General features: G+C 39.6%; 1 protein-coding gene across 1 annotated transcript in view; it reads left to right on the top strand.

Annotated features, from left to right (window-relative positions):
* FAM19A4 (family with sequence similarity 19 (chemokine (C-C motif)-like), member A4) overlaps nucleotides 1-14,333 on the top strand; it is a 44,919-nt gene extending 30,586 nt beyond the window's left edge. The window contains exons 3-4 of the mRNA XM_010073150.1: nucleotides 7,284-7,439; nucleotides 14,182-14,333. Of these exons, the coding sequence (XP_010071452.1) occupies nucleotides 7,284-7,439; nucleotides 14,182-14,333 (308 nt within the window). The remainder of the gene's footprint in view (nucleotides 1-7,283; nucleotides 7,440-14,181) is intronic.
* The last annotated feature ends 383 nt before the right edge of the window (nucleotides 14,334-14,716 follow it).

The raw sequence follows: 14,716 nt of genomic DNA, 5'->3' as shown, positions 1-14,716 counted from the left end.
CAGACCCATTACCTTACAGTCCTATAAAAGTAATTTAATTAAAGGAGGAAACCTTTGCATTTAAAAAAATAAGACCCAAAAAGGCTTATAAATTTGAGCTGTATTGAGTACTGAAGCAGAACAAAGTACAAGTTTCCTTGGTTGCCCTCCTTAGTTTTACCCATGATTTTTGGACATGAGAATAAAGGTTTAATTTTCACTTGAAATTAAGAAAATGCTTCTTTCCCAAACACCTTTGTTTTCTGGCAGCTGCCATTTACTTAATCCACAGAGCCTAATGACCGACCTGACAACTGCTGTTTCATGTTCTCTCAGCAAATATCATTCTTGTCTGATGAATGACCTTGAACAGGGTTAAAAATATCTCTAGTGTTTAGTAGGTTACAAACATTTGTTTTACACAGCTAAGCCCAAAATGGTCATTTGATATTTCAGGTGATGGAGCAATGCTTGGAAGGGCACAAGGTTTTCTCTCTTTTTTTTTTTTTTTTCTTTCTTAAAGTTTAAGATAATTTTAAAGGCACTTCTAGCATGCCATGAGTGTGAAAGACCAAGTTGTACAAGTACAGTGTTGAGTTTGGGTATGGTGAGCAGCTGCAAATGGCAGCAGGCTGCTGGGGACAGCAAGCTCACCTGGGCCCCAGTGCCTGCTAGGGCTGCTTTGGTGACATCTTGGTCAGGATGACTTCTGCCATTGATGAAGAGCTAGTTATGGATGAGGATGGCATAGTCTTTCCCAGTCTGCAGTTCCAGGTATGCTACTTTTGCTTTCCCATGACAAAAGTGACCCTGTTTTTAGAGGCCATCAGTCCTCACAATTGGGGCAGAAAATTTAATTTTTGCTTACAAACTGGTGAATAACTGCAAGCCTGGCCTGTACAGATGTGTGTGTACCTGCTTTCTCCAGGCAAGCAGAAATCTCTCTAGGGAACTAGTTTCATTCTTTTTGCCTTTCTCTCATGATAAATTTCTGAAGGAAGGAACAAATGAGAGAAAAAGAGTCGTCCACATATAATAGTGAGAGTGAATGTTAATGGGACATGTGGGAAATACTTCTCTATTACCAAGCACAGTGTTGCTCATTTGCTACAAGATATGATGGAAAACCAAATCTTTCCCTTGTATTTTCTTCTCTGCCTCACCTAAAATAGCCACATAGTAGAAAGTTTCCCTCAGGAAATTATTAGCACCACTTTACTCCAAGGTACTTTAAGAAATTTTATGTTCTAGATTTCATTTGTACGAGTGATATGTGTGCTTGAACCAGGATGATTATTACTGCTTGGCTGAAAGGCAGTCCTTATTGATTAACTTCAGAGTAGCACCCCAGCAGGTAGAGAAGCTCATGTTTTAATTTGGTTTTGCTTCCAGGTCACTCTTCATCCACCTTTCTTTTCATTTGCAGCAACTTTTCCCTCCTCCCTCCCCCATCTACAGCACCTACTTTGGTCTCAGCTGTTTTGATTTATCGACCACTCAGATTTAATGTTTCATTCCTTCAAGAAGTCTCAGTGCTTGTGTCTGATCTAAGGTCACCTATGCTACTTATTCCAGGGGACTTTAATCTCCATATGGATGTGACCTCTGACACTCAGCAAAGAATTCACTATATTACATGATTTACTCCAGCTGTGTCAGCATGTTCCTCTACCGGCACTGAAAGGTTATGCTTTTGATTTCATTAACTTTTTGGGTCTCATTATCAGAGTTTGAGGTCACTCACCTTTTTTTCAAATACACATCTAGATCTACTGTACCCCTAGGGTTCCTCTCAAATTGGTTGCTCATTTTGAGAGTTGATGTTTTCCTCGGGTGTCACTTCTTGCCCAAAACAAGTTAAAATGGTTCAGTGCTGATTCCCTGGTTATCCAGTTAAAAAGCTGCTTCTCTTGAGAAAGACCCCCTCTTCTCTTTTCCAGCAAAAAGCACTCCATGAGGTGGAGAGGTTCTCATAAATATGTTTGGAAAAAAATGTGAAAACCAGCAAGTGTTATTTCCTTTAATATATGTGTTTTTCTAAGAATATTGACCTCTTGGTGTGTGCTTCCGTGTGTTCATATATTTGTGAGCAAAAGCCAGCATGAGATAAAGGCAGAACAGATGATGAACTGGCCTCAAGCTTTTTAGAGTGCTTTCCTCTTCCAAACAGCATCAGTGCTGACTGCTAAACTCACTTGTTTCTCTTCCTGTTGTCTGCGATATTAGGTTCCATAGCCATTTATCTCCCTATTGACAGACATCCTCTTACCCTTTAAATAAATGATGCAGTTGATTTTGTGCAGACCAAGCTCGCTGGTTTTGAGACTGAAGAATGTGCTGAGCTAGGATCATATTGTCCTACTGTCTAGATGTACCGTTCTCCACAGTGCTAGTTGCTCTCCTCATCAAAGAGGGCAGCTTATGAAACAGAGATAAAAACTCCCTTTAAATGTGTCTTTTCCATATGTTTCTTAGCTAAGAAATTAGAAAAAGAGGAGGTTATTCAGGTTTTCTGATAAAGGCATGCTGCCTGCATGTATATTGCATTGAAAGAGTACTCCTTGGGAGTGATTAGAATTAGTCACAGAGATGAAATGGATGTGGACAGAATTGGCTAGCAACCCTCTGAAAGCCTTCCTCTTTCTTTGATATTTTCCTTGTAGTTTTGAAGTGCATCACTGTGATGTTTGACATTTTATTAACAATAATTGTATTTCCCTCTTTTCATTTGAGGATTTCAAAGAGTTTTAGAAGAATTAATTGCATATCTGCCCCCTTACTCCTATGAAGAAAGTGAAAATAAGGTCTTGCCAAATATGTTAGTTGAAAAAATGTATTAAACGGAGAATAAACAGTTGAGTGGTGATTATTCAGTCAACTCTACTCGCAACACTTGTGCTGGCTTGTAACGTGCAAGCCTAGTAACTTCCTAGTTTGTATTTTCTTGTTCTTCAGAGATGATGACTGCCTTCTCTGAAAACTGTGAAGGCTGCCTGGCAGCTCTACACAGTCTATCATATTATGGGCTGGAAAGCCCACAGATAACAAAGAAAAGTTCACGGAGCCTTCATGTGGCCAGTCCCTGAGGTCATTAGGAGGCATTCTGGATGTAGGCACCTGAAGGCTGTTATTATCTGTAGGTATCTCATTATGAAAGGCAGCACAACTCATAGCAGGGAATGTCTTCGAGGTCGCTTCCATTAGCGAGCCCTATCCTGTTATGTCTGTGCTGTAAGGAGAGAGAGGGAAAGTGTCGAATAGCATGAGTATTTCTAGGGAGGCTAAGCTGTAAAGAAATGGGGATATGGAGAGCAACACATGTGCCAAAATCCTGATCAGAGGTAACCCAGAGACCCATGGTTTTCAACATTCATCCTCTGTCCTCCGCAGTACCTGGCTGGCAGACGTCCCCTCTTCAGTATGCGGAAAGTGTTCTACAACAGGAACCTTTCTCTGGTACTGTTGCTGATAAAATGTGTCTCTCCTTGGAGAGTTTTCGTAAAGATGTAACTGAATTTCAACTGCAAATATTGACAGCCCTTAGGTTGCAGATCTGAAGAGGTTTACAGGTGAAGAGCTATGAATTTATGGGTTTTTTATAAATGAGCCCAAAGGGGCTTTGCTCTCCAGAGCCTGGCTTTCTCCCTATTTCTCATGCAGTTCTCCCTGAAATGGCTTTCCTGATGTGTCTAGCATAGAATGCGCTTACTGTGATCTTCCCCCTTTAAAAATTCTTCAATCCTTGCTCCTCTAATGCCTTGTCTTCCTGAGAATCCACTGATGATAAAATATTTTAAGGCTGTTAGTGAGTTTTTCTATTGTTATACTCTCAGCTGTACCTTAAATGTACTTTAAACCTGAGATGAAGGTTTATTTAGTGCAAGATGGAGATTAAAATGTGCAGGAGAATATTCTTATATTCTTTCTTTTTGCTGCCTTTGGGGACCTGAATGTAGATACAACAGGTTTTAGTAGAGCTTGTCAGAGAAAAGACCGAGTCAATGGTTAGTTTTTAAGATATTCTGTGAGTTTTCTTAAATCTGAAAGCCATTCTTCAAACTGAGTGCTTGTCCTCTAGATCGCTGAACACTGACAAAAATGGGACAGAAAGCTAGCATGTTAACACTTGGCGTTTGTTCAGCACCTGTTCACAGAAGTGTCTGACTATTAAGAAGAAATGCGTATGGTGTTCAACAGAATAAAAAGTGTTAAGATGTGCGTGAACAAGCAGGAGGAAATATAAATGTGAATATGTAGGAGGGGAAAGACTATTACAAGGGCAATCCAATTAATGCAAATGATGCATGCAGATGACTTTGGCTTTTTAGTGCCTTTCGCTGTTATATTCCGTAAGAGCTGTGCACTAGGGATGATGGAGCAGAGTGCTGTCTTCCTTTGCGTGGCAGCAGTACTCCAAACCTTGGCACCCTACCCCTGCCAGCAGAACAAGAGGGGACGCCTCTTACCTACTTATGTAGCTGCGATGCATGAATAAATGTACAGTAAACCAGCTACTAAGCCAAAGGATGCATGCATGAGGTTAACTTAATTTTGCCTTCTGCAAACATCTGTGTGCCTGTTGACTCCCGGCACTTCAGGGGAGTGGTGTCAGTGCTTTGAAATTCAAACAGGATAAGTGAAAGCAAGCCCCAGGTTTTTTGGGCTCTATGCTCAGGGCCAGCCTGTTTGATTTATTTTGATATTGACTTAACAGGAGTGTTCACCTAAAGGAAGCAGGATTTGAGCTTGAAAACAGACATTCTTTCAGCTACATATTGATCGTTGGAGCTGGATCTAGTCCATCCTTATGATGTACCTTCTGAAAAAATGGCTTTTACTCTTCTTTTGGCGTCTGATGTCTGTTGAATAGACTTTAATTAAAAAGAAGGCCCTGCCGCTTGGTCTTTCAGATGAGATACATGGCAAACGCAAGCATGCAGCCCGAGCAGTGACACATTTTGGCACTTTTTTCCTTCCATTGTAAAGTCTCCTACTCAAGAGATAGTCCAGACTGTGACCTTGATGTCCTGAAGTTAACAGGAATTTTATTGTTGACTCCAGTGAAAGCAGAACCACCACTGTAAGCACTGTAAGAAACCAGTGGAAGTTTTCCCTGTTTATTCCAAAGGGCTTTGTCTCAGGCTGTAGATCTAATAAATAAAAATATACTCTCTTGGATTAACCAGCTCATTTTACAAAATCTTTTTCTGTCAGAACCCCTGTCCATTTGTTTATTGTCTCCAAACATTGTCATGCGAGGCGTTTTGTAGAACAGTACTTTGGAATGAAGTAGCATGGCCAATTTAATTTCTCTGTTTGTGTATTTATTTTCCATATTGACTTACAAAGAAGCTACTGTCCTACGAGCTGTTAGCTGTTTTTGGTTTTTTCATGTTTACTATGATATGGGTGTTAGGTACTTGCATGAAAATTCAATCTGCTAATACACTTATTACAATAGCTATGTAAGATACTTTTGTGCCATCTTCAACATTTTTCCAACTTTCTGTAGAGTACATTATGTATTCTTTTGCTGTAGCATATTTTGCTTAGAAGTACAGTGTAGCTTTTTCCTCAGAAAAGCCCCAAAACACCTCTGTATGTATAATTTCTTTTTACATGTTGAGTGCACAAATAGAAGACTAAATTTCCTTTCCAGGATTGCATATACGTAGTTTCTTGTCTATTGATGTTGTTGTGAATACAAATTTGGCAACAAAAGTCAGGCAGCCCTTTAGCTGTGCTTGAAATACTCATGAAACCAAAACACATACAGCAAAGGAACATTGCCAAGCCAACCTTTTAAAAAGTTTTATTTTACATATATATATGTATTTGAATATTCTGGGTTTTTTTTGAAAACCCCCTAGAAGCCCAAATTGCATTGCTAACTCTTTTGAAGGATAAGATTTCCCACTTAATCAACTCATAAAAATTTCTGTCCCAAAAGTACAGTGATCTTAATCACTCAATAAGATTTCATCTACAAGGATGTAAGCCTGGCTATATTGCATCAGACCAAGGTGTGCTTTGTTGCCAAAGCCTGTGTCTGGTATTAGTTAGTAACAGATACTGTAAAGAAAACAAAACCAAAACAAATCAGGGCAAGGATGGAGTGAGTGGGGAAACGGGATAATCGTCCAAGCTTGCCACTTGGAGGATTGTCTGTTTCCGAAAAGTGCTCTCCCCTTCACCTTCCTTTCTTTAGTCTGCTGTACCTATGATATTACACTCACCCAAACCAGTATGTGTACTGTATTCTCTTCTCATATAAGGAGCCTGTGCTGCTTTGATGGTGAATATTTTTATTATTCTCAGCGTTGTCTGTCTAGCTCACTTATTAAAAAACCCACCCTGTTCTGTAGTGCTGTTAATTTACAAGGTGCTTTACAAACAGAGATAAGAGCCATCCAAGGCTCTACTCTAAATAAGATGAGACAAATGCAAGATGAAGCACTTGAAGGCTGTTCAGGAAAGTGAGGAGGTGGAAATGACTTACACAAAGACGAGAGGGGTTTTGTAGGGTTTCTGAGAAAGGGTTTTAGGCAAGGCAGAGAGTAGGTTTGGCAGTGGAGGAGAATGGTCAGGTACAAGGAGTGGTGGAGCTAAGGTGGGAAGGCAGGAGCAGAAAAAGGAGAGGAAGGGAAAAAGAAACTCAGAGAAATAGGGGACAGTGAATTGTGAGGAAAGGCACTTGAGAGGAAAGCAATAGGATAGAATATTTATCACAGGTCTCTTCAAAATGAGCTGGGAGGGAATTTGAGAAATCCATGTAGTTTGGGTTTGTTTTTTGTTTTTTACAAAACTTGACTATCTATGTCAGCTTTTCAGCCTATCTTGTTCTTAGCAGTGCTTACATGTTATGTTAGAAAGTTTCCCTACTGTTTAAGATAAGTCTCCCTTGCATTAAATATTACCCCATCCATCGTGCCCATTTATGAAGGGAAAGAATTAAATATGAAACCTAGTGCAAGACAGGAAGCCAAAAGAAGGAGTGTGCTCTGTCTCTGCATGTCGTCTTGTCGAATCCACCTAATTTACTACCCCAATCTCCTTTTCTCCCTATGGCTTTGTAAGGGCTGGGGAAGATAGACTGAAAAAATGACTTGTTATGATGAACTAATCTTTATTAGTAAGAATAGGATAAACTTGGGGAATAAGCCAGATGCTTTGCCCCTTCTTCTTCCTGGGATTTAAACTGGCATTGGAGAGATTCAGTATCTTGTAGGACTGTACAAATTGGCTGCTTCTTTGTGCACTGATGTTTTGTTTTGCTCTCCATCACTTATCTCTGCAATTATTAGGCCAGCACCAAGTCAAGCAAGGGACATGCGAAGTTGTGGCAGTGCATCGTTGCTGCAATAAGAACCGTATTGAAGAACGGTCACAAACTGTCAAGTGTTCCTGCTTCCCAGGGCAGGTGGCTGGTACGACAAGGGCTCAGCCCTCATGTGTGGAAGGTAAGCAGACTCCTGCCCACTCATGGTTCATTAAGATTGTTTGAGAAGTTTAGTCTCCTTGATTGTTTGACTTCCCACTGCCTCAAAAGCATAATCCTTCCTTTTGTTAATTTTGGAAACATCTCTGTGCATTGATGATAATGAGTCTGTGCATAAATCTGGGTGTAATTAATCCTCTTAATATATGTACTCGTCCATTTCATGTCTGTGCCAATAAAACTTCTTAATTTTTTCACAGAAGAATTCTCCTTTAAAGCTAGTCTGAAAACACCATAAGCCAAGAAATTCAAGCTTATGATATTAACCCTTCCAGTTGTCTTTAGACTTAGTAGATGGGCTAAAAGGTCACTGGATAATAAATGCAGCCCTAAGACTGGGCATGCAGATAGTGCTGTGACATTTGATTTTGAGAGCTGTTCTCTAAGATAGATGTTTTACCATTTTATGTGCCTAATGGTCTCTTATGCTGGACATCAGTGCTATAATGATGCCCTGTGTCTATTCAGTTTTATGTGTTGTAACCCCAAATACATTAGAATTTGGAGAGCAGAGCAAGCATACTGCTGCACAGAACGTGGCGTCTGAGCTAGGACACCTACCTGATGAAGGAAAAATGTGGTACAGTTGCCTTAGTCCACCACCTTCCTGGGTAGATGTTGAAATCCTCATAGAGCTCAGTTGCAATCCTTATGGTCTTAGCAATATGACTCATTTGAAATTAAATTGATTATATACACTAAAGCTAAAAACCTTCCTTGACTGTAATGGTGACCAGGCATTCTGAGGCTATAAAAACTTGGGAGGTTCACTCTGTACCTCACCCCACTATATTTCTTTCTGTCTTAGCAGCAGTTCAGAAATTGTGGGTTACCCTTCTTGCTTTTCCCACCAGCAGAGTTTGTTCCCTGGAGAAGCTGCTGCTCTTGTTGTTAACTTATTAAACAGTTGCTCCAAGACAGACTTTTTTTTTTTTTTTTTTTTTCCCCTAAAAGTTACCAGATGCCCTATTGGATTAATTCATAAGCGAGACCCTTCTGTTTTCATGCTTTTTCACACAAATTTGCAACCATTACAAGTTAAATATAAAACAAAAACTTCAAAATCCAATTTTTAACCTAGCATTCAGAGATATTTAGGTTAAAACAGAAAACTCTAAAGACATGTGATGCTGTTTTGAGAACCTCTTATTTAAGAAAGTAGATTTTTATTTTTTATTTTGATGCTTAGTCTTTTCATACTTTGTAATTTGGGATCACACTCAGTTTTAACTGTGCAGTTCATTAAGTAATACTTTCTATGCATAGCAGCAACATTTTTTTTTTTTCATGGTATTTGCTAAGCAGGAAACTAAGTGCTTTGGTGTTACAGAAGAAATGATGGATATCCAGGTGAGTTCCAAGCAAAAGGTGTTGAAGTGGTGCAGAAAGGAAAGTAAAAGCTAGTTAAATCTTGCAAATACATGAAGTGAAAGTCTTAAGTGCGTTGATTGCTTCAAAAGCTATTGACAAGCATTGGCAAACAAAAAAAGCAAGGCTAGTTCTTCTGTACATGTGCACACCTCATTTTCCTTGGGGGTTAGTTGACCTTCCAAGCACAGACCCATCTGATACTTTGAGAAATGTTGCTGTAGATAAGTTGAGCGACTAAACTCAGAGAAAAGACCATATGAAAGAAAGTATTTAAATGTGCAGAAGGGACATACCACACAGCCTGTATATCATGCCTTGACTTGTAGTTATACTACTTGGCTGCAGCTATAGAAAATTTTGGTTAGCAAAGGTCAACCTGTTCTTCTGTCAATGACTAAATTACATTTAAAGTAGTAGTGAGATTTTTGTTTATACCCATTTTCTTTATGGAAATAAACATCCTTGAGTAACTACTTCCAGTTTGTCTAACAGCTACTGCCAAGAAGATAAAACATTAATAACTTTTTTCTGTAGAGGAGCTATCTTAGCGAAGTGCATTAAATGCCTCTAAGTAAATCATCACTAGCCAAATCATCTTCCATGCAGGTAGTTCTACCAGTCCTAGAATTTATGAGGAGGAATCACTCAGATTGGAAAAAGTGTGAATAGGACTAAAGGATTGTTTAAGAATTTTCTCTAGGTCCTCCGAAGAGCCACAATGAAGAAAAAAAGACAATTTTGGCTGAAAGCCCATCTGGGTAACAGACTGAAGGGAAGAGAGCATATAGAAACAAGAAAACAAAAAAATCAATAAGTAAGAAATAGATAAAAGAAGAAATAGCTGAGAAGATTTCTCTCCCACTGTTTTTGAATGGATTTCAGAATACTTGAGAATTCAAAAGGATGCTAATACTGTGTCAGTACTCAAAGAATAAAAGGAAATATACAGTAGAATGAAGAGTGTACTGAAAATTTATATGGAAGAAAGTTTAATCCAGTGGGGGTAGGAAAGACATCTATATTTGCCCAGACTAAAGACCATATGAATTTGCTTGTTCAAGGAGAACACACAGAAATCCATTAAAAAGAATAATATTGGCCCACAATGCATAAAACATTGACATTGTTAATGCTGAGGTGGATCAGTATCACAGTTCTCCTTTTGGTAAGAAACAGGATGGGGAGGTACTGATGTGTTAACTAAAGAAAGTGCTAAGCAACATTTACTGGGATAAACTTTTTTTTTCTTTTTTTTTTTTTTTTTTAAATTCTGACCCTGGGTAGTTTGGAGTCCTAACACACCAGCTAATAGATCTCTGGTCAGTTGTTGTCATTCAAAATGTATTTTGGAATACTTGGGGTATTCTAGAAGAGCACCAGTATTGTGCCAATTTTGGGAAGGTAGGCAGCATGGTCTAGATAGGGACAGCTGAGGTTGATCTCAGTCCTGTGTGAATAACTAAGAAGGTGATATGGTATCCAGTTAGCAAGGAATTCCTGCAGTACAGATCACAAGAGTTTATGTGGCTTTCTGAAAAGAGATTTGCCAGACACAACTGATTTAATTACCTGAGAAATTTTCAAGACTGATACAGGTAGTTTCTGGGTTTAATACAGATAAGCCTGGGTTTTCCAAGTTACCTTGGAAGACAATGTATAATTTATTCAACTAAAGATTTGATTACTAAATACATTCGAGGATTTAAGACTTGTTTTTTGTAAGCTATTTAATTTTGAAGCACGTGCTATTGTGTGCAATGCTCAGTGTCAGCTACCTCAAAAACACACCTCTCTGCAGTCATGATCAGTAGGAAGAGGAAGTCAAATGGCACGTACCTTCTGGGATTTCATGGTGCTTAGCTCTACACCCGACACTCTGCAACATTTTTGGCAGGGACTTTAAATATGGAATCTCTCTGGACAAAAATAACATGTATGCATTTCATCTGGTGAGGCAAACGTAATTAATGACAAGCCCAAGGCAGTCACATGGCACAGTCCTACTCACAGGAAGCTGAACCTGTTTGAAATAACTGTTAATAAAGACAAATACATTGTGGTGTGAAACTGGAGAAGTTCAATCAGCTCAGCTTATCAGGCAGAAGATTGAAAAGGTACTGGATTGCAACACGTTTAATACCTTCATAGGGAGAACATGGTGATTGCTAACAGGTGCTGTAATGTAGGAGGAGAAAGCACAACAGAAGAGGTGAGAAGAGGAAGAAGACTGAGGCTGTGTGTTTCATGCTGAGATTGTTTAACTGTCAGAAAAAATGCCAATGGGAGAAGTTTCTTCACCTGTTCCAGATTGGCTTAGAAGACACCGTGTAGCAAAACACAACCAGGGGCACAACACAGTGAATTGCATGAGGCAAGATGAGATGATGTGTTGACACCTTTTGGCTTTACTTTCTAGGAACCTACTGTTTCCATGGAGTCAGGCTATCTAGGGAGTGATGTCAGTGGAAGATTTATTTCTGGCAGGGTTTCTGGCTGGTTTTTGGCTTATTTCCAGCAAATCAGCTGGCTAATGTCAAGCTAAAGCAGTCTGCTCTCCCTTCATGTGGGTTGTGTATGAGAGTGACACAGCTGCTCTCATTTCTTAGAAAAGTCTCTGTTGAAACCTCTCCAGGAGTGCCTCAATGAGAAAAGAAGAGGAAGCCTTTACATCCTCCAGTGAGTCGCACAGTTACAGGGACAACAATAGTTAAAGAACTCCAGCTATGGAGATGAGCCAAAGGCTCTGATGGAGAATTTTAACGGGCTAATCTCAGGGGTGTGTTTGACACAAACAGCTACAGCCAGTTAGGACATACAGATCAGCAGAGTGGACATTCCAACCACAAAAAAATTGGACATAAAATGGATGTAAGAGTTAGTGGATTGCTACAGCGAAAGATTGGGGATTTGCTGGAAGCTAATGGAATGAGATCTGTATTGAGTGTTTCAAAGTGTTGCCATTACTCTGAGGAGAGATATTTGCACAGAATAGAAATCAGTCAGCAGAAGGGTAGGAGTCACTTTCTGTGAAAGTGTCTAAACAAGAGATGACTAGAAGGTGAAATATGCAGTCTATTGAAGAGATTGTGGATCTTGTTTGAGTTACGAATTGACTCAGCAATGTTTCCCATTCACATCTGTGCTTGTTTTAATGGAAGATGGTACTGCTAGAGATGGTGGGCTAGTTTCACTGTCTTATGTACTTCGGTTACACATGGACCAGGAAGTTTCATGGGCACAGCTGGTCAAGAATGCTGTGTGAACCTACTGCTGTGCTGCACTTTTGGCCTGTCAGCTAATGCCTTTTTTTTTTTTTTTTTTTTTTATCAGGTGTTAGGAGCAGGTTGATGCAGGTTGTCTAGTGAGTAAAAACTGTCATGTTTGGTGCGTTTTCTGCCATCTCAAAACTGCACCCAAACCAATATGGAAAAGTTTGGATCTAAGGAGTTATCAGAGTAGCTGAGGCTCAAGGGATTCTAGGTACTTGCAGGAGATGGGTGGGTGAGAGGTGGTTTTGAAGGTCTGAAGCTGAACTTAGATTTTGAGGGTAGCACTAAATATATGAAAGCATGTTCACATGTCAGAGTGCAGACGAAGCCTCAGCATTTTGCCACATCTGCACTCACAACAGCGCGGTGGGAGCCGTGTAACGCAGTAGCCAGGCCTCCCGGGAGGACTTGCTGGCTTTGAAGCAGAGCTCTGAAGACACAGCTAGCTTGCTACCAGGGTCTCCTGCTTGCTTAGGGACCTCTGCACATGCCCTCAGTCTTCCTGAATCTGGCCTTCTAGACTTGCTCGTGTTTACCTGAAATAAATCTGTCTGGTATAGAATTGAAACAAGTTTAGAAAGTAGCAGAGATAAAATAGATGACAGGACTAATGTCTGGAGTGGAGAGGATCCCTCACCTCCTAGGGAGCGTGGTCACATTTCACCCGTTTTGTCAACAATCGATCAGCATCAGTGCAAGTGATCCAAGATCCAGATGACTCGTGAAAGGAATCATGCATTTATTTTATAACTTTATGAGACTGAAATAGTGGTTTATAAAACCCAAACTGGTGTTCCAGAAGTATATTTTTCATAGTGCTTTTCATGCGGACTTAGACTGAAAGTGCAAAACAAAAGTAATCAAATCAACATTTTGGCAATATCCTGATGTCAGCTTGCCTGCTTGTCACCTGAATTTGAAGGTTGCAAAAGTACGAATGTCTTGAAATTCAGAGGAAACAAAGTGCTTTACAAGAAGTAGACTAAATTATTTTTGTTCATCTCTTTTGTATGTGGTATCTTTTAAAGCATGAAATACAATATTTTGTGCACATGGTAGCATTATGCAGACTAAATCAATATTTTAAGCAATATTTTATTTTTGAAATCCAATTTAGATTATGTAAGATTATGAACTGATCTATTTCATAATAATTTTATGGGATTTGATGAATCCCATGAACAATGCAAAACTGATAAATGCATGCAGATGTTTGCAGCTGTTTGTGGGAAAGTATATTTGTTGTTAACAGCAGTATTATGAAGTCATGACTACATTTGTAAAAATAAGAAGCGTGGTCTTATTAATGCAAATTGGCTTGAGGTAGAAAATTAATAAATTTGCACAGTTAAGGTGTACTACCGTGGTGTTCCAAAACATACTGCAAAGCTGTTAGTGTAACTCAAGTAGATTTTTAGTTAATAACCTAATGCTTTCCAGTGGTTTCCACATTCTTATCTGCAGTATTTGCTGGCAGACCTCACATGCTTACCTCTCTGTGCAATTCTATTTTCTTACCCAGTGAAGGGAGAAACTGGCATTTCTTTGTCCAGTTTCACATGTGCATATCCGGGTTAAACAAGAAGCCTTAGTTTCATTCCACATTATAGCAGGTACTTGACTGAAGCACATAAATGAAGGAGGCAAGTCATCTTTGCAGTCAGTGGAGAGAGAAAGACACTTCCAGAGGTCAGTTCAAACGTTGGAGTCAGTCTCTGGTGGTGCTTGCCTGTCTTCAGCATTTGCATATAGAATTTACCCTTCTGTGTACTGGTAAAGTTTTTTAGAATCATAGAATCATAGAATCATTAAGGTTGGAAAAGACCTCAAGGATCATCAAGTCCAACCCAACACCACCTAACTCACTAGACCATGTCCCTAAGCACCACATCCGCATTTTTAACTCATACACAATCGGTGTGATAAGCTATTAAAACAATAACTGTTGGTTTCTGCCCTTTGTAATCAAACAATTGAACAGCACAAAGACCAACCTCCCTACTAAAACCAACAGTATTAAAAAAAAAATTGTATTCTGTTTTTCTTTCCTATTTCTTTTTCTAGCTTCCATTGTCCTACAGAAGTGGTGGTGTCATATGAACCCCTGTTTGGATGGAGAGGACTGTAAAGTACTACCAGACTATTCAGGTTGGTCTTGCAGCAGTGGAAATAAAGTCAAAACCACAAAGGCAAGTACAGAGATCACCTATATTTAAAGGTGGCAGTCTGCTGATAGCACTTGCTTATTGCATTGCATCTGTGGGTGTGAGCAGCAGTACTGGACTTCTCAATGTTTTGGAAAGCGGTGGTTAATGCAGTTGTTGGTAGAAAGGGAGATGTTGGGTCAGAACTGCCCCTTCACTGCCAGCCTAGTTAAAGATATTGGGTGCTGGAGTGAAACCGAAGAAGGCCTTGCTTCCATCTTTGGTGAGCAGAGAAACTATTCAGTTGTGAACAGTACGAGAGGGATAACCACGTTCCAGGACCAATTCTTCAATTTACAGTCTGAGTACATGGATCCAAGGTCTCTACCAGTGTCACTTAATGTTAGGACCCTGTGCTACTGGAAAGCCCTTTTAGCTTTTGAGAGAAGTAGCCT

The sequence above is a fragment of the Pterocles gutturalis genome, unplaced genomic scaffold (genome assembly GCF_000699245.1).
Source record: "Pterocles gutturalis isolate BGI_N339 unplaced genomic scaffold, ASM69924v1 scaffold2827, whole genome shotgun sequence".
Taxonomy (NCBI): Eukaryota; Metazoa; Chordata; class Aves; order Pterocliformes; family Pteroclidae; genus Pterocles; species Pterocles gutturalis.
Note: the sequence above shows the minus strand (reverse complement) of the source record. Positions and strands in the feature narration are given on the sequence as shown.